Source organism: Heterocephalus glaber, unplaced genomic scaffold, assembly GCF_053883595.1.
Source record: "Heterocephalus glaber isolate CG9 unplaced genomic scaffold, H.glaber_assembly_v1.0 deba00001509, whole genome shotgun sequence".
Classification (NCBI taxonomy): domain Eukaryota; kingdom Metazoa; phylum Chordata; class Mammalia; order Rodentia; family Bathyergidae; genus Heterocephalus; species Heterocephalus glaber.
In genome coordinates this window covers 5,293,918-5,320,831 of record NW_028258325.1, presented here as the reverse complement: position 1 = coordinate 5,320,831, position 26,914 = coordinate 5,293,918, and the positions used below count along the sequence as shown (strand labels likewise).

Here is a 26,914-nt window from a genome sequence, read left to right as displayed (position 1 = left end):
CAAGTATAGATTTATAGTGAAAACAGAAGAGTAAATTTTATTTTTAAAAATAAATTTCAAGGGCCGGGGATTTAGCTCAGTGGTTTCAATGCCTGCTATGTAAGCGCAAGGACCCGAGTTCGATCCCCGGTACCAAAAAATAAATAAATAAATAAATAAATTTCAAAATGATCACACATAGCAATGTGCCAAATCTCAGGTATATTTAGATGGCAAAAGTCACTTTGTTCACAAATTAAACCTACTCAGAAGCTCAAATATAAACTACGTGTTTGTCTCCATTCATCAACTTTAATTCATTGTATGCAGATGGTCAGAAAAAAATGATTGTCACGGGATAAACGACAAACAGAAAGTGCTTTGTTAGAAAAACAAACTGGAGAAATTTTTGCCCAACCTTGGATCATATTCTTCTAAAACAAAGAGTCTCATTTGGAGGGAGGTAAAATTGTTTGGCTTTGATAAGAACTGGCAAACGAGGACAGACTGTAGCCCCCTGGTGGACTCTGCTGCCTGTGGCCTGCGTGGATGGGGGCAGCCCTCGGACACACCCAATGCAGACAAAAGGTGCCTCGCCTTTGTCAGGTGGTGTTTGCCCAGCGAAGCCACTCCCAGGGCTCCAGGGAGCTCCCTTGCTGGCCGGCTTGTCTGTCTTCTGTGGACCCAGTCTATATCTTACAATAGACCTCAAAGAGAGAGGCGGCTGCGTGCATCCGGTAGAAAACAGAAAAGGGCATGGCCAGGTTGACCACAATTATCCAGGGTTCAAAGCCAAAGACGACCTCCTCCAACCCATTGTCATACTCGGGACGGCAGCCAAAGGCAGGCGGGATCCACAGCTGCAAGAGAAGAGAAACATCTGTCCGGCGAGCAGCTCCCACCCCCCCCAGGAAGCCCCACTCAACCCAGGCACCACAGCGCTGATTTGGACTCCAGGGCCCAAGTCACATCTGTCGGCTAATGATGCTACCCACCATCCCTGGTCTCCACGGAAACCAGCAGATCCGGTGCCTTCCCTGTCTCTCACCCGCCCCTCCTTGCATCCACTCCCTAATGAACCCCGCCCCTGCCCCAGTGCTGGGGACTGAACCCAGGAGCTTCACTGAGCTCTGTGCCCAGCCGTTTTTTATTCTTTATTTTGAGACAGGGTCTCACTAAGTCACTAAGTTGCCCAGGCTGGGCTTTAACTTGCGATTCTTCTGCCTCAGCCTCCCTCAGTGCTGAGATTGTGAGCATGTGCCACGTTGAACCTGTGCACTTCTCTCTGTCCCTTCAGTGCTCACCCAGCCCTGGTTTCCTCATCTGTAAGATGGCAATGCTAACGCCTCTCAGAGCCGGCCTAGATAACAATGAAAGGAGAACTAAATGTGCAAAACCCATAACCTGATGCCCTGTGCCCCATGGGCCCCACACACTGGGCCCAGGCCCTTCTCACTTTCTGCCCTTCTCACTCCAGCCCCTCTGAAGTTGCCAGGGCTCCTGGGCTTGGCCTGGGCCTGCTTCTCTTTCCCACTGCAAGCTTCTGTAGCCCTCTCTGCTCCTAGGCCGTGACATACAGCCTCGAGCTGACCCCAGGCACCCCCAGCTCCTGGGGTCCCCTTCTGTGCAGTTGCCTCCCCTTGAGTGGAGGCTGAAGCCTCCAGGACGTCACCCCCTTGCAGAAGGATCTGCTGTCCACATCACCCTTCCCCTCTTGCATGAAAGGAGGCTGCTGTCCCAGCTGGGCCACCCCATGGACAGGCCACATGGTAGGGAGCCGGAGGTCTCGGGTCTGCAGCCAGCAGGGTCCCCAGGACCCCGTCCAGCAGGTACCTGAGTGGTCCCAGGCAGCTCCCCAGATCGAGGCCTTGAAAGGCGTGAGGGCTGGCAGGCTGCTCTCAGCCTGGGAAGGACTCTGAGCAGACCCCCAGCTACACGGCACAAGGGTGAAGCCATGAAACATGCGCGGCTGTTACGTTCCAGCATTTGGGAATGGGCTTACACCAGGGCGGGTAACTGACACACGTGGCCTTTCTACATCTGCACGCAGAACTCCCCTGCTGCATCTCCCGTCTGTCTCTCTCCCCTGGCCTCTGCGGCTGAGGGGCCCTCATCCTACTGCCTCACCAGCTCTTCCCAGTCCCCTTTGCTGGCTTCCTCTTTGGCCCTTCTCCACTCACAGGGCCCCTGCAGCCCTGGCTCTAGATAGCAGCAACCTGCTTCTGGCTGCCATCTCCTCCTACAGACTGGACACTCTCAGGAATTCCAGATGCACGTTTTGCACTGGCCACTTGGGCCAAACGAAGCCCACCTCAACCGCACCTGCCTTCCCCACTACCCCATCTTCTCAGCAGGATCTTCCCCCAGGTGACCTGGCGCTGTCCCTCTTACTCTCAAACATCACCCACCTCGGCGTCCATCAGTGAGCCTGGGCTCTGCACCTCCATGCCCACCTGCACCTGCCTGGCCACCTCTCCCTCCTGCCCACGTCTTCGAACCTGGTCCACGCTCCACAGCTAGGCCCGGCCCCTTCCCTGACCTAACGTCAAATCTCCACTCCGCGTGGCTGACAGCTGCCTGCCACCCTCTCCTCTCCCAGATTCCAAGTATCCGAGCTGCTGCCCCCACTCTGGGATATGCCACTCACAAAAAAGCAGCCCACATCATGATTGGGAGTCTCTCTTTTTATTCTGTAACTCCTGGGTCCACAGCTGTGCCCCAACATACTTCCTGCATACAGCAGGCGCTCAATAAATGCATTAAACGTAAGAACAGGGTCTGCCCAGAGCTGGGCTCTGGGAGCTGTGTCCACATCTGATCTGCAGGGGCGCAGACCCACATTCTGCAAAGTGTGAGCGTGGGGAGTACTGAGTTTCCAGCCGAGCCTTCGCACTGAGCTACATCCCCAACCCTTTTCTCTCAGGGTCTGGCTGAGTCTCCTGAGTTCCCCAGGCTGGATTCCAACTTGAGATTTACTTTTAACCTTTTACTTATTTGCATTACAAGCGACTTCCATGCCTTTTGAGAAAAGTGCAAGGAAGAGAGATGAATCGATTTAAAAAGTATAATCACCGCTGGAGGCAGATTACCGAAATGTTGCAGAGGAACAGAAACGCCGTGATGTTCCTCAGGACTCTTTTCTTGGCGCTGCCCTCCAAGAACTGCGCCGGGCGGGCGGAACTCGGGCCGCCCCGCTCCCTCCTCGCAGCCTCCTGCTGCGCTTCACCTCGGCCTGGCTGTGGGCGCGGACTCCCCTTGGCGTCCAGGGCCGCCCCCGCGTCCCCGGGGCGGGAGCACGCGGGGGCGGCCCCGTTGCAGACCGTGACCACGCGCAGCGTGCAGACGTCCTCGGGGAGGCCCTCGGGCTCGCGGTGCACGGACTCGATGATGAACAGGTTCTGGATGTATTTTTCTGCGATCGCCAGCACCGAGTAGGGCAGGTTGTACCAGGTGTAGGGCGGCCGGGTCTCGGCACAGGCGATGGCCAGGATGGAGCCCCAGGAGAGGAGCCAGGAGCCGGAGGCCGAGCCCACCAGCAGGTCGGCGTCCAGCTTGCGAGCCGGGTTTTTGGACTGGTCCAGGGACTTCTCGTCGACCCTGTAGATGCGGATGCCCAGCAGCCCCGCGGCGCCCATGAGCAGCAGCAGGGCGATGGCGTACAGGTAGAACATGGCCAGCGCCGCCTCACTCTTGGCCTTGGAGCGGCCGATGTGCACCAGGTACACGGCCACCACGCCCAGGGTGGCCGCCAGCGCGCCCAGGCCCAGCGCCGAGCCCGCCAGGACGCCGCGGAGCCGCAGCCCAGCGCGCGGGGGCCGCCCGCCGTCCACGCTGCGCCCTATGTTCTTCCAGAGCACGAAGAGCATGGTGGACGCCAGGATCTGGTACTCGATGGTGAACGGGTACAGGTAGTACATGCCCTGCATCAGGGCGGTGCACAGGCGCGTGGGCGAGCAGTTGCACGGCGGAGAATGGTCGTCCAGCTCTAGGCGACAGATGGGGGTCACTCGGGAGGGGTCGGGGGGGGCGGGGTAGTGAGAGGGGAGGGCTCGTGGGGGGTCGTGGGCGGAGAGGGGTCGCGGGGAAGGGGTGATGGGGGAGGGGGAGGGGAGGGCTCTACACCAGCAACAGGAGTCAGAGAAACAGGGAAATCACTGTTCCTGGGCTTGGTGTGGGGCTGTCCCACTGGAAAGAGAGTCACACCCGGCCTGGCCTCGTGCTCAGTGTCATGGCTGCACGGAGAGCAAGGCAGCAACCAAACAAAGCCTGTTCACCCTGGGGCCGGGGATTTAGCTCAGTGGTTTCGCCGCCTGCTGCGCAAGCGCAAGGACCCGAGTTCGATCCCCGGTACCAAAAAAAAAAAGCCTCTTCACCCAACTTCACAGTCTCACGGACCGCGGAACCGCGGAACCGCACTTCCTGCCCGCGGAGATGTTCGGAAGGCCCACTGACTGCAAAAGCAGGACAGAGGTGACCTCCACTTTATAAAATAGAGACAGAGACGACAGACAGACGAGAAGAGCGGGAAGGACACAGGCTAGAATGAGAAAGTTCCCTCTGGGTGGGAAGTGACAGGGGAGCTGTATTTTCCTCTAGATTTTGCATCTCTGTATTATCTAATTTTGTGAATATGGTTTGTGGTCTGATCTTTTAACAGTTGCCTAAAACGCTCCCTTCTGCTCAGCGTAGACCCTCTGAAGGCTGGAAGGCCGGCCAGTGTGGCAGGAGAGGGTACTTGCACATGCTGGTGGCAGGAGCATAAATTGCTACTGGCTGCTGGAAGACATCAGGCCAAAGCATAAAGGGTCTTTTCCCCAGGAGAGAGAAACTCAACAAGGAATGACAGGCGGACACGATACAGATACAGAAGGTGACCCTAATTCCCTCTGCTCTCCATTCCCAGGGACCCAGAAATGGAATCAAAACATCAGGGAACTTTGTGCGTGGTGGAGAAGGGGGAGCTTAATGTTCAACAATTTGGAAAATAAGTGAATTTTGTCATGACCATACGATGCAATGGCAATTAGAAATCTGTAATTAAGCCCAGCATGGTGGTGCATGCCTGTAATCCCAGCACTCAGGAGGCTGAGGCAGAAGGATCACCATGAGTTTAAGTCCAGTGTGAACTACACAGTGAGACCCAGTTTCAAAAACAAACAAAACCCCCAGAAATTATAATTAAGATGTGTTTTACTGGTAAATATGCATGGTAATGCCTATGTTGATTAGCTTCATTTGGCCATTCTACAATATATACATATTTCAAAACGATGTTATATGTGAGATCCACAATTTTGTCAATTTAAAAATAAATATAATAAAAACAAATATTTTTACTAATAGAGGAAAATAACAATATTACCATGACAGTGGAAACAAGTAAGAACAAATGGTGTACCCGGTATATTTAAATGCTGGCTAAACCCTTAACAGGTCACGAAATCAGTTTAGAGGGGTGGCAACCAATATTTTTCTAGAGAATGGAGATTAAGGGACTAGAATAGAGGAGGAAATGCTAGATGGAATCGAATACACTAGGAATTAGAAGAGCACCTCTGCGGAGGAAGATGAAGTGTAGGGTACCGGGACACTAAGCATCACGCATGCACGCGGGTGTGTGTGTTTGGAGGCAGTTTAAATCTATCTCTCGCCACAAGCTGCCATCCAAAAAGATTGCATAGATGCAGGATAAAGCTAACTACAAGGCAAAATAGCACGTTACCCAAAAAATCACCAAATGTTAAGAGCATGCACTGTGTTTCTGGATAGGTGATGGTGTGGGTTTTTTCTCTGCACTTTGTCATCGTTTTGACTTATAATGCACGCGTGTCCTGCCATCAAAGGGGGTGCTCCAGAGGGGCATGGACTCGCTCACTTTTGCAGATGCCATGCGATTTTCAGGTCCTAAGTGGCCCTCTCCTCACCCCTGACTCCACACAGTACTGCAGAGCATGGGACAGATCAGGACGGAAGACATGGACTCACGGGAGGCTACAGCTGGCAGAGTCTGCTTCTGCAGAGGGCTCTAATCTCGTCTTCTGACAAAGGGCCTCGGGGCTGCCTCGCTGGATCCTCCTGTCTACTCGCTCACTTGCTGTGACTTTGGGCGGCTACTCTCCTCCGCTGGGCAGCAGGGGCTTCGCCCACCCAGCCCAGTGGTTAACGTTGCCCACTTTCAAGATGAGAGCCACAGAGAGGCCTGGAGCTGTGTGGCAAGCACTTCCCACCAGCTTTCCTTTGTTACTGTTGTCATTGTCACTGCTGCTACATGGGGCAGCGAGCTGGCCAGGGTGCAGTGTGTGCCCTCCCACCCTCATCCCCACCCTCTAGAGCAGAAAGAGGCTCACAGCTGCTCTCCAGGACTGGGTGCAGCTGCACGGCCATACTACAGCACAGTAAAACTGGAGAGGAGCTTTAAACCCATGGAACAAGGAGCCTCAAAGAGGCTAAGCGCCTTCCAGAGGGTGACAAAGCAAGTGCATGCGCAGAACAAGAGCCAAACACATCCAGTTTCCAGCACGCTGCGCTTTCCTGTGCCCCACATTCTCCTCAGCCCAAACCTTGTAAAACAGATGTGACAGACTATAAATGCTCAAGATTTGGGAAGAAAATATAGAGATTAACACTACCAGCTCTCAAGTAGGAACAAGGGAGAATAAAAGCAGGCCAAAATTATAAGCCAAGTGCAGTTAAATAAACCTTCAAATGAACTATGCCCAATTAAGCACAACCTACCATTAGACTCCAGGGGAATTTAAAGCCATACTTTTAGCAGAAAGCTCTGGCCATGGAGGCTTCATGAAGATACACACAGAAACAGCCACCAGTCTGACAGCCAGAAACAAAGACAGTTCTTTCTCTACCAGACTGGGCCATGGGAAACGGGTGTGCAAATGATAACCTGGGCCTGGCGTGTCCCTGAGTCACAGCAGGACCCTCTCATTAGGCTCAGCATGGCCCGAGGAGGCGGGGGACAGGACAGGAGGGAGGGGCCGTCCACAGCAGGGCACTGTCCACTGGACCCGCAGCTCCTGGGGTCCCGCCCAGCCCCCTCTAAGTCACCATGGTCACAGCAGGTGTCTGAGAGCCGTGTGGTGAGGACACTCGCTCACCCATCGTGATGTTCCTGAAGCCCAGCGTGATCAGCCGTGCCTTGTGCTCATTCAGCTGGTGCTTTGACTCATTCAGGACGCTGTTGGCCCACAGCAGCAGATTGGTGAACACTGAGTGGATCACCCCAAACCTGGAACACACAAGGACTCAGCTTTTTCTTTTGTTTTTTTGCAGTACTAGGATTTGAACTCGGGGCTTTTGCACTGAGCTGCATCCTGGTCTCCTTTTCTGTTTTGAGACAGGGTCTTCTAAATCACGAGGTTGCCTGGGATGGGCTCAAACTTGCAGTCCTCCTGCCTCAGCCTACCAAAGTGCTTAAATTACAAGCATGCCCTACCATGCCCCTTAAGGACGCAGATCTTGAGCAGTGCTTGGAATGCTCTGAGCCCCCTGAGGGGGGTGTCACACACATGCACACACACCCCCCAGAGTCTGGCTCCACCTGATGGCTCAGGCTCTGGGCGGGTCTCTGGTGGCAAGGGAGAGTCCCCGGACTCCAAACCCACAGAGTCTTGGCATTTGGCCTCAGTCTTGCAGTTGCCAGTCCTCCGCTCATTGCCTGTGGGACATCAAAGAAGCGGCATGTTGGACGCAGATGTTCTAGGAAAGAAAATATACTAAAGATGAGCAACCAACCCTGCAGCCCAGCCCTGTTTCCCAGAAGGGAAGAGCGAGGGGAGAACAATGAAGAGAAAGGGCTGTGCTGGAAACCTGGACCCTAACTGTTGACTGACCTACCCAATAATCACCATTCACCCTGCTCTGCCTTCCTACCTACATTCAAAGACACTGAGACAAGCGTCTGGCTTCCCTTCCAACTAGACTTGGCCTTTCTGGCCAAAGCAATGTGAGATGTAGTCTGTGAGGCACTACTGAAAAGCTTTTTTGGTTTGTTTGCTTGGAACCGGGGATCGAACTCGGGACCTTGCGCTTGCAAGGCAGGCGGCAGAACCACTGAGCTAAATCTCTGGCCCATGTTTTTGGGGTTTGTTTTTGTTTGTTTGGGGTGTTTTGGGTTTTTTAGGGGGGGAGGGGGTTTTGGTACCAGGAATCAAACTCAGGACCTTGCACTTGTGAGGCAGGCAGTGGAACCACTGAGCTAAATCCTCGGCCCATGCTTTTGTTTTTTTAATGAAAGATAAGAATGAGAAGATTCTGTTTATGATCTCTATCTCTGTTTTTAATAATCTTGAGTGTAGACCTGAAAGCTGGATCTATGGCAGCCATTTTGTGACCATGAAGCAAGCAGCATGGGATGAAGCCCTACCTCTGAGGATAGCAGAGTACAGAGCTAGAAAATACCCACGTAGTGCTGACATTGTTGAGCTTCTGCAAGCCCAGCTGGGTTCTGTAATTAGCCCATGGTCACATGCAGGATAAGAGGCCACACTAGGGTTTGAAGGGTCAATAAATAGAGGTGCTTTCTAGTCTGAGTCAAGTGTCCTTCCCTTACCTCTCTGCCCTGCTGCCTCCTAAAACAAAGGCTTAAAAGGAGGCGAACAGGAAGGTGGACACTGGGATGTGGGAAACACAAGAGACTGGAGGAGAAAGACATGGTCCCCACAGGGCTTTGTCCAATGCAGTTTCTCTGCAGAGTCCCTTGGGAGCAGCCATGAGCCACATTCACCACAGTGGTCTCCAGGACACCAGCACTGAGCCTGCAAGCAGCATGCTGAAACCTTAAGCCTAACCATAACCTTCTACCCCTAACATTACCATAACCTTAACCCCCTAACCCTAATGCACTAACCCTAAGCTTAACCCTAACCCTAATGCTCTAACCCTAAGCCTAACTCTGACCCTAACACTCCAACTCCAACCCACCAGTAGACAGCAGCACAACTGGGGCCATGAAGCCCTGTGATTTCAAGAGAGGCCTCCTGGAAATTTCCTGTGGATCTGCTCACCAGAAACTTGGGCACAGAGGCCTGGAGACACATTTCCCACCACTGCAGGCTAAGCAAGTCCCCACGTCCTTCTGTGAGCTGCTTCCAGGACAATGGCACAACAGTGTCTTCCACCTGCCCCCACCCTCCCTGAGTCTCACCCAGCTGACCCCAGAAGCTCCTGCGAGTCACACAGGCAGCTCCCTCCCTCAATTGGCCCCGCCTGCCCTGGCAGCTGCTAGTGTCCAGGTGAGCAGGGGAGAGACAGAGGCCAGGGTTGAGCCCGGTGCTTGCCCGTCTGCTCCCTTGTGCCTTTCCAGGCTGCAAATCACAGCCACCTCCCCTGGGTGTCACTGATGCAGTCTGCAGAGCCTTTGACAAAACACACAATGCTGTGCACCTCCACCTGGTGGCTTTTCTTTCTCTTTCAATGCACAGCACCACCCTTTCTTTTCTTTCTCCTGGTCCAGGTGGCACCATCCAGTCCTGGACCCACTGAGACTGAGGAGGTGGCCCTGGTGCTACCCAGGGCTGAGGCATTTCCCAACATGCCCTCTCCCCTAGAACCCTGGAAAGCATCCTACAAGCCAAGGACAGGCATCATTTCCTTGCCACCCTCCCCACACTGGGAGCCGATGATCGATCCCAGGGCCCACTGAGGGTAGTTTCCACAGCTGTTACTTTTTTTGAGGGTGGGGGTGGTTGAGACAGGGCCTCACTATGCAGCCCAGGCTGGCCTCAAACTGTCAGTGATCCTCCTGCCTCAGCCTCCCAAGTGGTAGGATTATAGCCATTCACCTCCACGCCTCATTTCCATGAGCCATTTCCAAGTGTGATCTGTTTTCCAGCTCCACTGTGAGATCCACTGTCCCTCTGCCTGCACCCTTGGGGACAGGAAAGGATTCGAGTCAGCAAAGGGAATTCTTGGCTCAGGGGGAGCCCAAAGGCTCCCTCTCCAGTTTGGGAAAGAGGCTCAGAGAAGGGACACCCTGGACCCCAGACACTGGCCACACAGGGCTGCATCCCAACCCCATTCAGATCCAGTGACTGGTACTTGGGTACAATGGCAGCGCCATCCAGGACACCATAATGCAGGACACAGGTAGGAGCTGCGTGTGTCATTTTAAATTTTCTAGCACCCATATTTTCAAAGTAGTAAAAAGGGCCAGGTGTGGTGGCACATACCCATAATCCCAGCGTTCTGGGAGGCTGAGGCAGGAGGATCACAAGTTCAAGCCTAGCCTGGACAACTTGGCAAATTAGTGAGACCCTGTCTCAAAATAAAAAATAATAATGGCTGGGGATGTACTGCAGCTCAGCCCAAAGGCCTTGGGTTCAATTCCCAGTTACCAAAAAAAAAGGATCAAGTGAAATGATCATAATAATATTCTGCTAAATCCAATATATCTACTACGGTATCACAGCAACATATAATCAATACCAAGAAACATCACTGAGAGATTTTCCATCTGTTTTTCATCCAGTGCCCCTGTGCGGCTGGCAGCTGCCACACCCAGCCGAGCAGACCTAGAGGGCGAGCCCAGGGCCACCTCCACCTGGGAACTGCACCAAAGGTCCTGATGAAGCAAGTGCCAAAGCAAAGGGAAAGATGGCGCCTGGCACATCCTGCCCGCCACCACACTCACTTGCTTTCATGGGGACAGCAGTGGTCAGTTCAGTGCCAGGGGACGCAGAGCTGTGCCAAGAGGTGGCCTGGCCTCATCCCGGCATCATGGCTCAGAGCCTCTGTTTCCTCACCTGCTAAATGGGCTCCTGGTCAGATCTACAGTCCCTAATGGGCAGGGCTACCACACGAGAGGACCTCAGAGGTAACAGGTGAAAAGGAAGTGCTTTCTTGCCGGGGCAGGAAACACCACAGACTAGGATTCCTGGCCTCCAGCCAGCTGTGTGACATATGTTTGCCGGGACAACTCTGCCTTTGTTCCAGCAATTCCACTTCTAGGAACTTACCCCAAGAAAGCAACCAGAGGTGTACAAAAATATATTTTACTAGAGGTATTCATCACAGTACTGCACTATTACCCCAAAGTTATATGGTGAAATCCCCATTCACAGTGACAGCTTAGGGGGACTGTCAGCCGGATTGGCTTCAGAGCCACCCAGGAGATTAGTAAAGCACACTTGTGCGTGTGTCTCAGTGGGTCATGGAAGGGTGACCTTGGGGACTATATCGGGTCCCTGTTCCCTTCCTCTCTGCCACTGTTCCTCTGGTCTGCTTCCTAAAGGCCATGAACTAAGCAGCTTTCCTCTACCATGCCCTTCCGCCATGATGCTCCTCTGCCTTAGAATCAGCCCACCATGGACTGAGCCCTCTGAAACCATGATCCAGATGAAACTTCTCCACCTGTGAGTTGTGAGTGTTGAGTATTGTGTCCCAGTAATGAGAAAGCTGACTCATTCAGCCCCTATGTGACTGTCTTTGGAAACAGAGCCTTTAAGGAGGTGACCGAGGTTAAATAACATCGTAAGAATGGGGCCCACGTGGCTGGTGTCTTTATAAGAAGAGAAAGAACACTGGAGATCTCTCTCTCCCTTCCCACCATGACAGGACAGTGAGAGGGTGTCTCTGAGCAAGCCAAGAAGAAAGCCCTCACCCAACACCAACCGTGCTGGCACCTCGACACTGAACTTACAGCTAAGATCACCTCTTCCAGAGTCCCCTGAGTCTCCTCTCGGCCTCTGAGAGCACGACCCTCATCGTGGGCCCCACCCTCATGACCCATCTGGCCCTGTCACTTCCCCAAGACCCCCAAACACTGTCACACTGGGGGACAGAGCTTCCACTTGTGACTTTGAGGGGCTGCAGCATTCTGTCCACCCCTGCGGCAGTGCAATGAGTGTTAGATTCCACTGTAGATAACAAGTTTCATGGGGGAAGTAACACTTTTTTGTTTTGCTTTTTTGCAGTACTGGAAATGGAGCCCAGGGCCTTAGCTGGAGCTGCATCTCCAACCCTTTTCATTGTTTTCATTTTGAGACAGAGTTTCCCTAAGTTGGCCAGACTGGCCTCAAACTTGTGATCCTCCTGCCTCAGCCTCCCAGAGTGCTGGAATTACAGGCTGCACCACCTCACGCCAGCTAAAGGTGCAGTTTTTAAGGAATAACTTTGTGAACCAGCTGAGGCACAGAGCCTGGGACAACAGCAGCCAGCAGCGTCCTCCAGCTGCAAGTCGAGCCAGCCTGGAGGAGGGGAGGGAGAGCCAGCCATGCCCCTGCCCAGCCAGGTGGAGCCGGGCCTCCTCTTGTGCTCTGGCTTCTGGGACAAAGCTCTCAGCCTGCTGGAAGTGCATCCTCAGCCACTCAAGGCAGATAAGAACAGTTACCCTCAGCCACCTCCGTGCGGGTTTAATGTGCTGTAGGTGGCATGGGGTTCTCTGTCCCACTCTGAAGGTCAATTAAGTCACCTGCCATGGTGCTGGGGGTCCTGGACCTCAGGTGCCCACTTCCATCCTTCTCCTGTCCTCCCCATCAGGAGGCAGGGCTTCAGGCACAACGGGGCTGAGGTGGAGGGCCACTGAGGTCCCCATGACAGACAAGGAGCACCAGCCCGGGCCACAGCCCTGCCCACGACTGGAGCTCAAGATGCCCTGGGCCAGCTGGCACTGATCCTGCTTTGTATGGGGCTGGCAGAATCTGTTTCTATTTCCATAGCCCTATTGAAATCTTCACCCAGTGGCTGTGTGGAAATCAGCCTTTAAACACCAGCTGTCACCTTCAGCAGCAGGAAGGGAGTTTTCTGGCCCTTGTGGAGCGATTATGTGACCAGGGATCTTTCTCTAAAGCAAACGCCAACCCCTGGAGCCTCGATCCAGTCTGGGCTGACCCCAGGTGGACTCATCTTTCCAGGACCCGGGAGCTGTCTCAGTGTCTGCGATGGAACGAGACACAGTCCCGGGTTGCCTGTGATGACCTACTGGAATGTCCAACTCTATATGCAAAGCCACTCCCCACAGATTTTACCTTTCCAGTGTTTTGAAAGACTGGATAATGTCCTTTGCGTGGCCCCACAGAAAATACACCTGGATGGAAATAAAAGAAGAAAAAATACATCAGTGGGAAAGCTATCATTACATTGTACAGAGCAACATAAAATGGTTCTGATTTTTTTTTTTTTTTTGGTACTGGGATCTGAACTCAGGACCTTGCACTTTCAAGACAGGCATCGGAATCACTGAACTAAATCCCCAGCCCTGGTTCTGTTTTTGTAAAGTGAAAAACCTGAAATACAAAATTCTGTGCCTTCCATCTAAAGCCTTGCCAGACTGTGTACCTTTTACAGAAATAAAGGGAGTAAATTAAAACAATAATAAATGTTGTTTCCACTGATGAGCACACAAAGCAGTTATTTTCTCTTCCAATATTTTCTGTAATGTTACACTATATTTTTAAGTGCTTTTTTAAAAAAAAATTAGCATTGGAAGGAAGAAAGAAGGAGGGAAGGGGAAAGGGGTTTTTTAAAAAGCAAGCTGTGGGTCCAGGGATTTAGCTCAGTGGTTTCGCCGCCTGCTGTGCAAGCGCAAGGACCTGAGTTCGATGCCCGGTACCAAAAAAAAAAAAGCAAGCTGTAATATGGACACTTAGCCACTGTCCAGGAAGATTGTAAACTTCATGGACTAGAAACATGTTCTAATAAAATGAAATGAGAAAGCTCAATAGGGCACATGGGCTGGTCTCAAACTCGGGCTAAGAAGATCCCTCCTGCTGCCTCAGCCCCCTAAGTCATGGGGACTGCACACACAAGCCTAGTTGTAGTACTTTATTCTCTTGGTGGTCTGGTAAATTCATTGTTATCTTAATTCTGTTTTGGGGTTGCTCGTTGCTAGCGTATAGAAATAAGGCTGATTAAAGAACACTCATATTTTTTAAAAATTACCATTGGCTGAGCAATCCCACTTCTATCCCAAAGAATCAAAAGCAGAGTCTCAGAGATGTTTGCATGCTCATGTTCATAAGAGCATTACTCATAGTAGCCAAAAGTTGGTAACAACCCAGTGCCCGCTGACAGATGAAAATGGTACAGCCTAAATGTCCATCAAAAGGTGAAAAGAAATATGGTATTCATACACCATAGATCTAGATCATTCACACTCAGAGGCGGGAAGAGCACCGGCTTGCCAGGGGCTGGGCAGGGGCGGCCCTTAGCGTTTCATGGAGACAGAGATTCAGGCCAGGACAAGAGAAGAGGTCTGGGAATATCGGATGGTGGACATGGTTTGGCAACAAGTGAAAGTGTGTAACACAACCGGACCACGAATCTGAAATGGCTCAGACAGTCAACAGCATGAGTAGCTACTACGATGTTAAATATAGTTTCTAACATATTTTCTTTTTTAATTAAGTTTATTGGTACATTTTAGGTATACGTAATGATCACATTCATCACCTGTACATGATATACCTGGATTCTTATTTTTTTCCCATTCCCCTACCCTCCCTTCAACCTCTCTTCCCCTCCTTATTTTATTTTATTTATTTATTTTTTTTTTTTTGGTACCAGAGATCGAACTCGGTACCTTGCGCTTGTGAGGCAGGCGGCAGAACCACTGAGCTAAATCCCTGGCCCCTCTTTATTTTAAAATATATTTTCTTTTCACATCCCACCACTCAGGAGTCTGAGGCAGGAGGAGCTTGGTGAGTTCAAGGCCAGCCTAGACTAGATAGCAAGAACCTGTCTCAAAAAAAAAACACCTCCAATAAATAAGTAAATAATTTTCTTCCGTTCTCCAGTCCTCTTGTGTAGCAAAGGGACATCGGCAGTATCCAGTAAGTACAGAATGACTAACTGATTGACTTATAAAATGCCTTAAATGAGAAAGATAAAGATATTCAATCCACCGACTAGAATAATATCTTGAAAATTCGTTTGTCCTGGTTGTTCCTCTGCCTGAAGCCTTCAATGGCTCCCAGAGCCCTCAGGGTGAGGCCCAAGCTGCTACGTGGCCATCAGCCTTGACCAGTCCTTGCTGCATGCTAAGTCCTGTGCCAAGGGCCTCACACGAGAAGACCGTGCCCCATGGTGTCCTGCCTGGGTGCTCTCTGACCTGTGCCCGTTGCCCTGTCGCTGCCGCTTCCCCCCGGCTGGTGGGTGCCCCTCTGAGCATCCCTCACCCACGCACGCCCAGGCCATGCTGTCCTGTCTGTGACTGTCTCCTTCTCACCGACGACCCTGCACAGGCTCAGGAAGTGGTTTCCCACCCTGCATGCCCCGCGCCGAGAACAGAGTCTGCCCAGTCCCTAGCACGCAATGCGTGAATGAGCGACCAACGAGGGTCTTCCTGGCCTCACGAGGGCTTTCCACACTGGCGTCACGGTGAGACCCCGCCACTGGGACACGTGCAGGATGGATCGGGGGTCCCTGGAATGAAGAGCCAGTCACCTCCGATTTCGTGCCCTCGGGCTGCTGCGAGAAGCAGCATACAGGGCACAGATTCATCCCAGAGCGCTGCAGGCCCGGGTCAGACACAAAGGCGCTGGCAAGGCCGGTGCTCCTGGGGCCTCTCTCCTTGGCGGCGGTCGGTGACCTCGCCTGTGTCCTCGCGCGGTCGTCCCTCTGTGCGTGTCTGTGTCCTGACGTCCACTCCAATGAGGACACCAGGCAAACTGGACGGGGGCCCGTGCTGGCGACCTCGTTTACCCTCACATTCCCTCCAGAAGGGCCCGTCTGCGCCTCGTCACATCCGAGGCATCGAGGACAGGTTTCGGTGGGCATTTGCCAGCATGATCCTCAACCCAAAACTCGCAGCCACGTAGCCGCTTCGAGGAGCCCCCTAGAGAACTCCTGACCCGGGCCACCATGTTACACTGACCCCACTGCCCCGCACCCCCCCCCCGGCCAGTCCCGCCCTGCTGGGGTCACCACCTGGGTCACGTCTGCTCCCTAGAGACATCCACAGCCACCAGCGCTGTCTGCCAAGTCGGCGGGTGCACACGCTGGGCATGGCTTGGAGAAAGACAGAGTTTGGAAACCGTTCCTTCCCCTTGCCAGAGGTGGAAACTGTTTCTGAAGGACACTTGCAGGCGGGGAGTCTGGAAACATGTGAGCCAGGACTGTGTCGCTGGTCCACGTCCACAGCCTCCAGGGCAAGTTGGGTGAGGAAACCATCTCTGCATGACAGCCGTGACTGAAGGGGACCCCACTCGTGCTCCCTGAGATCCAGCTTCCTCCCCCGAAAACGTGAGGCTGAATCCAGACCACACGGTGGATCTCAAGGACGCTCTGCAAAGTGAAGGAGCCAGGCAGAGAAAGACACGGCAACGTCTCACTCCAAGGCGGGTCAAACGCTAAGAAACAGAAGGCGCAGAAGCAGGGAGGGGAAGGACAAGGTGGAGGGGTGGGAAGGGGCGTCCCAGATACCGAGCTGCACAGAGCACGTGGGGCAGATAGGATTAGAGACCTGACACTGGCTGGAACTGCAGAGAGACTAGAGTTTGGGTGCTGGTACCACAAAAGAAAAGAGAAAGGAAGCAGAGATATGAAAGAGCAGACATCGTCATTTGCTTGACCGTAGTGATCACTATGTGTATCTGTACTAAACCATCATGCTCTACACCCTAAATATGTAAGAAGATTTAAAACGAGAGTAATGATCCAATGTCTGTTCTTTTTTACGTATTTTACTAATTGACATAGTTGTACATATTTATGTAGCGCAGTGTGACATTTCAGTTCATGTATACAACGTGCAATGACCAGATTGGGGTAACTGACCACCTCAAACACGTGTCCTCTCTTTGTTAGGGACACTCAGGATTTTCTCTGGTAGCTACTTTTAAATATGTGATTAACTGACACACCAGGGTTCCCCCACCTTGCCATAGAGCGTTAGAATGACTCCTCCTGCCCAGCTAGCTGCCCCCTGCATCCATCAGCCGTCCTCCCTAGTCCCTCCCTCACACCCTTCCCCGGCTCTGGTAACCACGATTCTGCTGTCCACCTCTGTGAGATCAACTCTGTCACGTTTACGAACAAGTGAGAACACGCGGTATTTGTCTTTCTGTGCCCGACTTGTCTCACTTAACATAATCCCCTCTGGTCTCATCTATGTTGCTGCCAAAGACGCGACCTCATGCTTTGTATGGCAGAATAATATTCCACCATGTAGATACACCACATTCTCTTTATCCATTCATCCATCAATGGACACCTAGGTGGGTTCCATGTCTTGGCTTTGTGAAGAGTTCACCCCTGTTCCTGTAGAAACGTTGGAAGGATTATACAAAGAGATAAGTGCAAAGCACCTTGCATATCCTAAAGTGCTACAGAAATATTGCTCCTTGAAACTCTCATAGCTGTTACAAGAAATTTCTGCTAAGGATGATGCTAATCAGGACCCACCTAAGTTTGTTTTGTTTTGTTTTGTACTTTTGAGACACGGTCTTCTGTGTAGCCCAGGATGGACTTGAACTCACTACGTAGCCCATGTTGGCTTCAAATTTACAAGGATCCTCCTGCCCCTCCTGAGTTCTGAGATTACAGGTGTGCACCACCACATGTGGCTTATCTAAGATTCTTTTCAACCATGAGATTTTTCTGCCTCTAAGCTATGTTTTTATATTATGTCAGTCAAATCCTTACTTCTTAGCCACCCCACGTTCATCAATGTGGAGAAAAAGCACCTCATATATTTCTAAAAGATTTTAATCTGCAACTGAGAAAACAAAAAGTATGTCTCAGTGATCCAGGGGGGTTACTGACCTGGCCCCAGACCCACCCTGGGGAGTGATGAAAACGTTCTTTTAAAAAAGAAAGAAAGGAAAATGCTCTTAAATTGATGGTAGGAGCGGGCATGGTGGTGCATGTCTGTGATCCCAGCACTCTGGGAGGCTGAGGCAGGAGGATGGCAAGTTCCAGCCAAGCCTGGGGAACTTAGCAAGTTAGAGAGGCCCCGTCATGAAAGAGAAAATAAAAAGGGAAGTGGGGGTGAAGCTCAGTGCAAAGGCTCGGGCTTCAAGCCTTAATGCTTGAAATGGAGAAAAAAAAATGATGGTAGAGTTGACTGCACAATTATGGACAGACCAAGCCATTAAACTAAATGCTTCAAATGGGTGAATTACAGGATATGTGAATTGCATCTCAATAAAACTGTTTATACCCAGAAAATAAAATCCCCCAAGACTTTCCTGGTGGGCTCTGGCTTGGTAGAGTGCCCTGCCTCCCCATCTGTACCGTTTCTGTTTCACAGGATCCCTACAAAGAAAGCGGGGCACCGAGTCCTGCTCCACAGTGGGGGATGGCAGGGTTGAACCCCGGAGACCCAGCCCAGGTAACCTGGGGACTCGTGCAGACTCCACTGGGAGAGGTCTCGGGTCACGGGTTTGCATGCACTCGGGACAGACTTCACAGAGCACAGATAGCAGGAGGGGCTTCCGCAGTTTACCTGCAGCAGCGTGTGCAGTGCGTGGGTGACCGGGAACACTCCTTCGGCGGCCGACAGACACTCAGAAAATCCAATGAAGTAGCCAACTTTGAAGCATCCTAGGATGATGGTAATGACTGCAAACAAGGTGACACTACCTGAATGGGGGAGACACACATGGGTCAATACGCACGGACCTCAGTTCAAAACAAATTGTAGTAAACCCTCATAGGTGTGACCAGGGGTGGCAAGACCACTCGATGGGCTATGGCAAGATTTTCAACACATGGTGCTGGGAGAACTGGATATCAAAAGAATGGGCCAGCTGCGGAGGCTGAGGCAGGAGGATCACTGTGAGTTTGAGGCCAGCCTGAGCTACATAGTGAGTTCAAGACCATTATGAACTGCATAGCAAGACCCTGTCTCAAATAAATAAATACACACATACATAAATAAATCAAGTTGGACCCTTACGTTATACTATATATAACAATTAAATCAAATGGATCAAAGATCAAAATATCAAAGCTAAAAGTACAAGACCATTAGAAGAAATTGTAGAGGAAAACTTTATGACATTGGATTACACAATGATTTCTTGACTCTGACAACAGAAGTACAAGCAAAAAAAGTAAAAATAGATAAATTGAAAACTATCAAAATGAGAAATTCTATGCATCACAGAACACTGTCAACTGAGTGAAAAGATAATCCATAAAATGAGAAAATATTTGCAAACTAAATCTCTGATAAATCATTAAAATCCACCATATATAAAGACATCTACAATTCAGTAACAACAAAATTAAAAATAGGCAGAAGGTTTGAACAGGCATTTCTCTGAAGATATAAGACAGCCAGTAAATACACGAGAGGACACCCGACATCAGGAGTCATGAGGGAAATGCAAGTCAGAACCATGAAACCCCACCACACATCCATTCGAACCGCTACTATTTCAAAAAACAGAAAATAACAAATGCTGCTGATAACATGCAGAAATCAGAATCTTTGTGTACTATTGGTGGGAGTGTAAAATGATATGGCCACTCTGGAAATGGTATGAAAGTTCCTCAAAAACATTAAACATACAGTCACTCTATGAATCGACAATTCCACTCCTGGGGATATACCCGAAAGAACTGAGACGGGGAGTCCACTTTCACATCACAGCTGCATCATATCACAGCAGACCAAGTGTCCACTGATGGTTGAATGAATAAAGAAAATGAAGGGAGGAAATTCTAACACATTCTCCCACGTGACTGAACCCCAAGGGCGTTGCGCTAAGTGATGTAAACCAGTCACAGGACAAAGACGAGCGACCTAAGTAGTCAGATTCAGAGAGGAGAGCAGGGTGGTGGTTCCAGGGACGGAGGAGGGGCGGGAGCTGATGTTTAATGGAGATGTTTAACAGGTTCCACTTTGCAGGAGGAAATGAGACAGAGCGGGCCAGGACAGTGTACATGTACTGAACGCCACCGACCTGCTCACTTGAAAACGACCAAGTTGGTAAATTTCATGTTGTGTCCATTTTACCATGATTAATAAGTTTTAAATTTATTGATAAAATTAATTCTGTTGTTAGGCTGATAAGCTAAAACTAGAAGATAGGCACTGTGCCCTGGTCATCTTTGTGCCCCCACGCATACCTAGGGTGTGACAAATGACATCCACACCTGACTCTCCACGGAGTCTCGCCCCAGGACGCCACCGGCGACCAACTCATCGCACAGGTCCCTGTTAAACGTTGGCATAGCATTTGCATATAACCTGCACACATCCTCCTGTGTGCTTTAGATGGTCCCTGGATTATTCATATCACCTACCACAACATAAACGCCATGCAAATGGTTGTTCTGCGGCGTCGTCTAAGGAGAACAACGGGGAAGTCTGCGTGTGCTCCGTGTAGCTGAATGGTTCTTCCCGCCTTTTTCAATCCACAGTTGGCTGAACTTGTGGGCGTGGAACCCACCGACCCAGAGCACCAGCTACACTGCCATGGGCAGACAGGAAGCGTGGCTCTGACCCCCCAAATAACAGCAAATCACAATATGCATGTGAAAAAAGGCAGGAAAGGAATTACAAAATGCACTGAAAAACTGAGTGAGGAAGAAGCTGCACAGGTGGGCGTCGTCACATCTCCTCGCCTGTCCAGGGCCAGCCGTGCGGCCGTGGACGTCCCTCCAGACCCACGAACCCGCCGGGTGAGCTGAGCACTAGGGCGGGCCAGCAGCAGGAGTAGGGCCGGAGCGGGTGGGTGATCATGTTGCAGCCCCGGGGGACGCCAGTCCTGGCTGGAAGGCAATCGCCCGGCTCCTTTCCACTGCTCAGAGCCTGACACAAACAACCCCAGGTCACGTTTCTTTAAATCCTGGAGGAACTCAGATGAAATCGGAAACTGTGAGAGTGGAGACTCAGCCCCAGTGCTCTGAAATGGTTTGACAAATACAAGGTTCATTTTGACTTTAAGAAAACAGAAGAAGGGCTGGGGATTTAGCTCAGAGGTTCCGCTGTCTTCCTGGAAAGCCCAAGGTCCCAAGTTTGATCCCCAGTACCCCAAAAAAAGAAAACAGAAGGAGAGAAGATGGGTAAGAAAACGAGGAGATGCCCCACTGCTGGGCGGCAGGAACCTGGTCCTGGAGCCACAGGACCCTGGCACTCAGATGTGTGACTTCCTACAGGTCACTGCCCCGCCTTGGCCTCAGTTTCCCTCCAATGAAATGAGGACAGTCCACAGCAGTGTGCCGGGAGGAATGTGAGAACACACACAGCCGGGCTCCCCCCTCCGCATTTCTGATCAGTGGGTCTGGGCAGGGCCCCAGTCTGCATGGCAGGTGCGGCTGCTGTGGTTGGAGGGACTCTGCACTGGCCTAGAACACTCTGTGGTGGATGCGCCATGTATGAAAATATAAATACCTCGTTCACCTTCTCCTCTTGAGGTCCCCCCTTCCTTCCATGGACTCATTCACCCTTTTATAGCTACAACAAATATTTGGGGAATCCTCCTGCTACGGTCTGGGCGTGGTTTGATCGCCTCTCCTGAAACTCCACGCGGTGGAAGCTCAGACCTGGTGAGGCTGAAAGGCCTCGGCGCCTTTCAGAGGTGGGGCTTAGTGGGAGGAGTTGGGTCACAGAGGTGTGGGCCTGGGAGGGGTGAATGCAGGTCAGCGGGATGCTGGTCAGTTCTCTCCAAACTGCAGACTGTTACAAAGGAAGGAGGCCACCCCACCTGCTCGGCCCCTCCTGCCCCCGGCTGGTTCCCTTTTCCACTGCTCTGCCATGTTAGGACACAGCCATGTGGCCCTGCCCGGATGCCACCACAGGGCAGCAGAATGTAGAATGGCGTGGGCAGCTGCTCCGCTTCCAATCCTGTCTTCTGCCACTCAGTTGATGACCTTGGGCAATTACTTAACCTCCCTGCACCTCGCTTTCCTCACCTGTAAAATGGGCATGATGGTGGGAAAGCCTCTCCGAGGGGTGTAGGGGAGATGACATGAATCATCACAGGGAAATTGCCTGAGACAGTGTCCCAGCCTCGAAAGTTCTACAAACGGGATATCATTATCATCATCATCTCGTCATTCAGCCGCGAAGAAAAGCTCAATGGATTAGAACCAATCAGCAGTTGGCCAGCCACACTGAGAATAATCCAGGAGCCGCCCGGGGGAGCATCAGCGTTGGCAGAAGGAAAACTTCCTCTGTGGGGGGCGCCCAGTCCCTCCCGGGACCCTCTGAGAGGTGGGGGCGCTCAGCTGCTCGAGTCTGCCATGCACTTGTGCTTCCTGGGAACCCTGCCCAGCAGCCCTAGCTCTCCCTGCACCCTTCCAGCTCCACTCCCGATCCTGTGGGGAAGATCCTCCTGCTCCCAAGGCGCAGCCAGCCCCACAGCTGCCACCGACTCCCCCTAGAGCTCCTGCCACCCACCGGTCACCCATTCAGTCTCCACAGCCCAGGCCCAGCCGTCTGGTCTGCTGACTCAGCCACTCCCTCCACAGTGTTGGGAGCCCAGACCCAGGCGAGCTCCGATCACCAGGGACTGGGTGACACCATCCCCCACTGCAGGAGCGCCCGGGAAGAAATGAGCAGGGCCGAGAGCAGGCAGCCCAGAGCTGCACTGATCCCAAGGAATCGGGAAAGGCTTCCAAGCAACTGTTACCAAAGTCAAAGCATGCCCCAGAGCTGACAGGCACAGGGCGGGCTGTGTTTCCTGCCCTGTGGGAGCTTCCTCTCTCCCTCTCTCTCTCTCTCTCTCTCTCCCTGCGATTCAACCTTTGCACCGAGCTACATCCTCAGTACTTTACATTTTTTTTGAAATATTGTCTCACCAAGTCACTAAATTGGCCAGACTTCAATTTGAGATTGTCCTGCCTCAGCCTCCTGGGATTACAGGGATGTGCCACCGTGCCTATACAGCCAGACAGCAGATCGGTGGCTCCGAGGGCTGAGGGTTCTGGGGGACACTGGGGCCTGCTAGGATTGGGGGTCTCTTCTGGAGCTGGTACAAATGGTCTGCACCTCGGTGAGGCTGCACGGATCTATGCGCTGCCTGCACACCTCAGAGCAAGCTGTGACACAGTGGCAGAGCTTGCCACACCAGTGGAGGGACAGAAGCTGAGGAAACAGACTGCCCTGTCCCGCAGGCAGCCCGTCTGCAGGAAAGCCAGGCTGTGCACTGAGGGCAGGCGCCTCGTTCCGGGGAAAAACAGAGCGGAGCCCCATGCTCCAGACGCAGGGCCTCGTTTGGAAGTCAGCAGGTGTCAGGGACCCGCGCTGACCGCCACCTCCTCCTCCTGCACCCCAGAAACCCCCCATGGGGCCTTGCAGCCCCTCACCAGCCGTGCACTGCCCCATGAGTCCTGGCCGCTCCCCACGACTGTGTGTTCCTTCTCTGTCCTCCCCACACACACACACACACACACACACGCATGCGCACACGCGCATGCACGCACATGCATACTAGGTGTACTTACATCCACCCCTTTCAGCAACCTTCACTTTCTCATGGAGCTGGGAACAGCCTGCTTCCAAAAATGATTCTTACGTCCCCACCTTCAACTCCACAGCCTGGCCTGTCCCCTGCCACCCCAGCCCCAGCCTGGGGTCTCCTCAACGGCTCACTTCGGCCCCTTTACCCCTGAAGGGCAGGGCTGGCCACAGACACCGGTGTGATGAATCAGACAGGGATGTGCTCATTTTAAGGAAAAAAAAAAAAAAAGTATGTGAAAATCTGAACCAATAAAAGGAGTAAATTTAGGGTGAGCATTCATGCACAAAAGTCTATGACAAATCACTGGAACATGGGCATGGTAATGCAGGCCTGTAATCCCAGCTCTTGGGAGGCTGAGGCAGGACGATTGCAGCCAGTTCGAGGTCAGCCTGGGCTACATAACAAGATTCTGCCTCATGAAAAAAAAACGTATTGGTTCAATGCTTGTAATGAGTGCCGAATTCCAAATACATTCAATAGAGGTGGCTATGGCGTGTCTCATTGTTGTTCCACAGCTTTGTATTAAAAGCATTTCTCCGGGGGCTGGGGAGTTAGCTCAGAGGTTCCAGTGCCTGGCTCAAACGCACAAGGTCCTGAGTTGGATCCCCAGTACCAAAAACAGAACAAAACAAAACAAAAAAACCACTTCTCTGGCCTTGAGATAGGACAGAAACAATTTTTTAAAAAGATACCTATCTCTGCCACACCATCTTTTAAAGAGGAGAAGCCGGGGCATTTATTAAGGGGCATTTAATTAATGGTCCCCTGAACATCACACACCAGACACCCTGGGCAGGCATGAGACAGCCAGGCTGCTGTCTCCTCTACAATAAACCAAACCCTTTTACTTAGCAAACAGAGGGGCTGGGCTAATAATCCATCCTCACTACCAACTTTTTTTTAAGTAGGTCAGTGTTTTTTTGTTCCAGAGAAAGTCTTACCTATTCATACCCAAGAGGAGGGACGGGATCCCTCCTGCTCAGAGAGGCTCAAAGTCTACGCTGAGACTCAAGGACTTTCTCTAGAAAGCTTCACTCGTGGCCGGCATTCCACTGTACAGGCGGCTTTCCCAGAACATGACACTGAGAAGACCTTCAGGAAGCACCTGGCAGAGCCAGTCCCGGGTCAAACCTGTCTTTCCGGCTGTGACTCCTGGGAAACCTCAGCCCCTGGCTCATGCTCTCCCTCTGACTCCCGACTGCCTCTTGCTTGTCTCTGAAGCCACAGCCGTCCAGGAACGGCCAGGCAGGACGACGAGGTGCACCCCTCTCTCTGCCTCTCCAGCTCCTCCCCAAGAGGCGGCTGGAACGCTTACCTTACCCAGGAGGAGATGCGGACTCAGAAGGGTGACGGTGACAATCTCAGGGCCAGCCTGCCTTCACAGTGCGCACACCTTGCTGAAAGGCTGTGAACACGGGACGCCTCGTCCCGGGGGCAAATGGCCTCCACCACTGAGCTCCCAGGGCGGCCTCTCTCCTCTCCTCTCCCGCCCGGCCTGTCTGCTCCTCTGATCCTTGGACGAGCTGCGCGGCCGGACCTGTCCATGGAGAAGCCTCACTGTCCTCACCCTGTCTGTGCTCTGGCTTCCAAGTCTTGGAAAAAGCATGAGCCCCGATGGAGAGCCCACAGGGGGCTGGGTGGGGGGTACAGGAAGCAGGAGGGAGGAAGGAGGGAGGAGGAGGAGAAGGAGAGGGAAGAGAAGGGAGGGATGGAAGGATGGAGGAGAAAGGAAGGAAGGGAGAGGAGAGAAAGGAGCTTCCTCAAGGAGAAAGCATAGGGATGCAGCGGGTGTGCGACCTTCTTTAGCCTGTGTAAGTCAAAAACTAAACTGAAGAAAACTCAGCATCTCGTCTTGTTCCTGTGCTTTACAGTACAAGCCCTGGCTTCACTGCCGGTCTCAGAGAGCCACAAACCAGGAACCTCCCTAAAACAATGGCTTTCAGACCAAGACTTCGGGCCTCCTGGAGCGATGTGGGAAAACTGTCCCGAAGGGTCACAGACAGAAACTGGCGGGCAGGAGGAGCCCTGGGAGGAGGGATGTGGACGCCTACCTCCCGGGAGAGCAGAGCGCGGGCCACCCCACCCGCACCGCCCTGGATGTCACTCACACAGTGGCTTCTCCACCCGGCTGCCCCGCACCGCCCCTCCCACCCCTCGCGCCTGCCCGTTTTGTCCTGAGTCACGTGTCCCTCTGGCCTGAGCCACGTGTGTCCCCTTTGGCCTGCTCACCTCCGTGTTCCTTTGAGGAGCAGCCGCCCTGGCCAGCCTGGTCAAGCTGTCCTGAGTCTCCCCTGACCCCACTCACTGTCACCCCACTTCCTCAGCCCTGGCCTCGAAAGGCACTGCAGCAGCAGCTCTGGGACACGGGACACGGGAGGGCGTCGCACAGCCCCGCTGGCAGCTGGTGGAGGGGTGGAGGAGTCACAAGGACGGCAGTGTTGGAGCCGGCCACAGCAGGGGGACGCTGTGGTCAGAGCCACAGAGCGGTGGTCGTGGTCGGGAATCCTCCCAGGCCGAGCCAAGCCAGGCTTGGAAGGCAGAAGGGCCAAGGGGAGGGTGGGACCGAATCTTCGAAGCGACACTGTGCGGTGCCTCAGAGCCTGCGGACACTGGGGCGCAGGGAAAGGGAAGGAACGGACCACCTGAGGCCACTTCCAGAGGGGCATCCATAGCACCCAGTAAGCAGGGCAAGCTCTGCGCAAGTTTGTGTGACTGCAGCTCCAGAGAAGGGAGGCGAGAGAGCCGGGCGGCAGCGCGCACCCAGCTTTAAGAGAGGAGAGAGAAGGGAACGCCAGAAAGCGCTCAGGGGAGGCCGAGGCAGGAGGCGGCGGCGCACTCACCGCGGAGCCAGCGCGCCCCGGCGTGCGCGTCCTTGGGCCGGATGAGGCGGCGCTGTGCGTAGCTGCGGCCCACGTACCACAGCATCCAGAGCAGCTGCAGGAGCATGAGCACGGTGAGCAGGCTCAGCAGGTGGCGCTTGCCCACGCCCGCCGCGTGGACGGCCCAGGCCAGCAGGAACAGCAGCCCCGCCACGAACACGTTCAGCCCGTACTGGCTGCTCAGCGCCTCGGCCACCTTCTGCGGGACGCTGCTGCGCGCGGCGCTCCGCCGGGGGCCCGGGGAGCGCGGGGGCGGCGGGTAGGACGCGGGGTCCTGGGCGCTGTCGGGCGCGCCCCGACCCTCGGACATCTTCCGGAGCCGCTCGGCTGTCCCCGAGGTGCTGAGGCCGGCGCGCCCGCGTCTCCGGGCTCCCGTCGGCGGCCTCCCCTCTCCTGCCCCTGCGCCCTCCCACAAGGTCCCCGCCCCGAGCGCTCCCGCCCGCCCGCCCGCGTCCCCTCTCAGCCCTCTCCCGTCCCCTCGGTCCCCACCGGGCCTCCTCCAGCTCCGCTCCCTCGCGCCAGGCCAGCCCTGCCCGGTGCCCCCTGTGCGGACCCAGCACCCGCTCCGCTCCCGCGCGCACGGAACAGCGGACGGCGAGAGGTGCAGCGGCCGGGAAGGCAGGGGCCAGGCAGGGGCCGGGCAGGGGGATCCAGGGGTCCTCAGCGCCAGCCCAAGGGGAGGCAAGGGTG

The 26,914-nt window shown here is 53.3% G+C and overlaps 1 protein-coding gene across 3 annotated transcripts; it reads right to left on the bottom strand.

Annotated features, from left to right (window-relative positions):
* Window positions 1–182: 182 nt before the first annotated feature.
* Otop1 (otopetrin 1) lies at window positions 183–26,573 on the bottom strand. Of its 3 annotated transcripts, XM_087187338.1 has the most exons (7): window positions 26,186–26,573; window positions 18,377–18,513; window positions 12,960–13,018; window positions 7,092–7,222; window positions 3,069–3,964; window positions 1,284–1,339; window positions 759–839 (listed from the first exon to the last, which is right to left on the bottom strand). In XM_087187338.1, exons 1-6 carry the CDS (start codon window positions 26,532–26,534, stop codon window positions 1,319–1,321), a joined length of 1,593 nt encoding a protein of 530 aa, XP_087043464.1. In that variant the 5' UTR covers window positions 26,535–26,573; the 3' UTR covers window positions 759–839; window positions 1,284–1,318. The 3 variants fall into 3 exon arrangements, with proteins under 3 accessions (XP_004847569.1, XP_087043464.1, XP_087043463.1); XM_004847512.3 differs by lacking the exon at window positions 1,284–1,339 and having other exon boundaries at window positions 183–839; XM_087187337.1 differs by lacking the exon at window positions 759–839 and having other exon boundaries at window positions 856–1,339.
* Window positions 26,574–26,914: the final 341 nt, after the last annotated feature.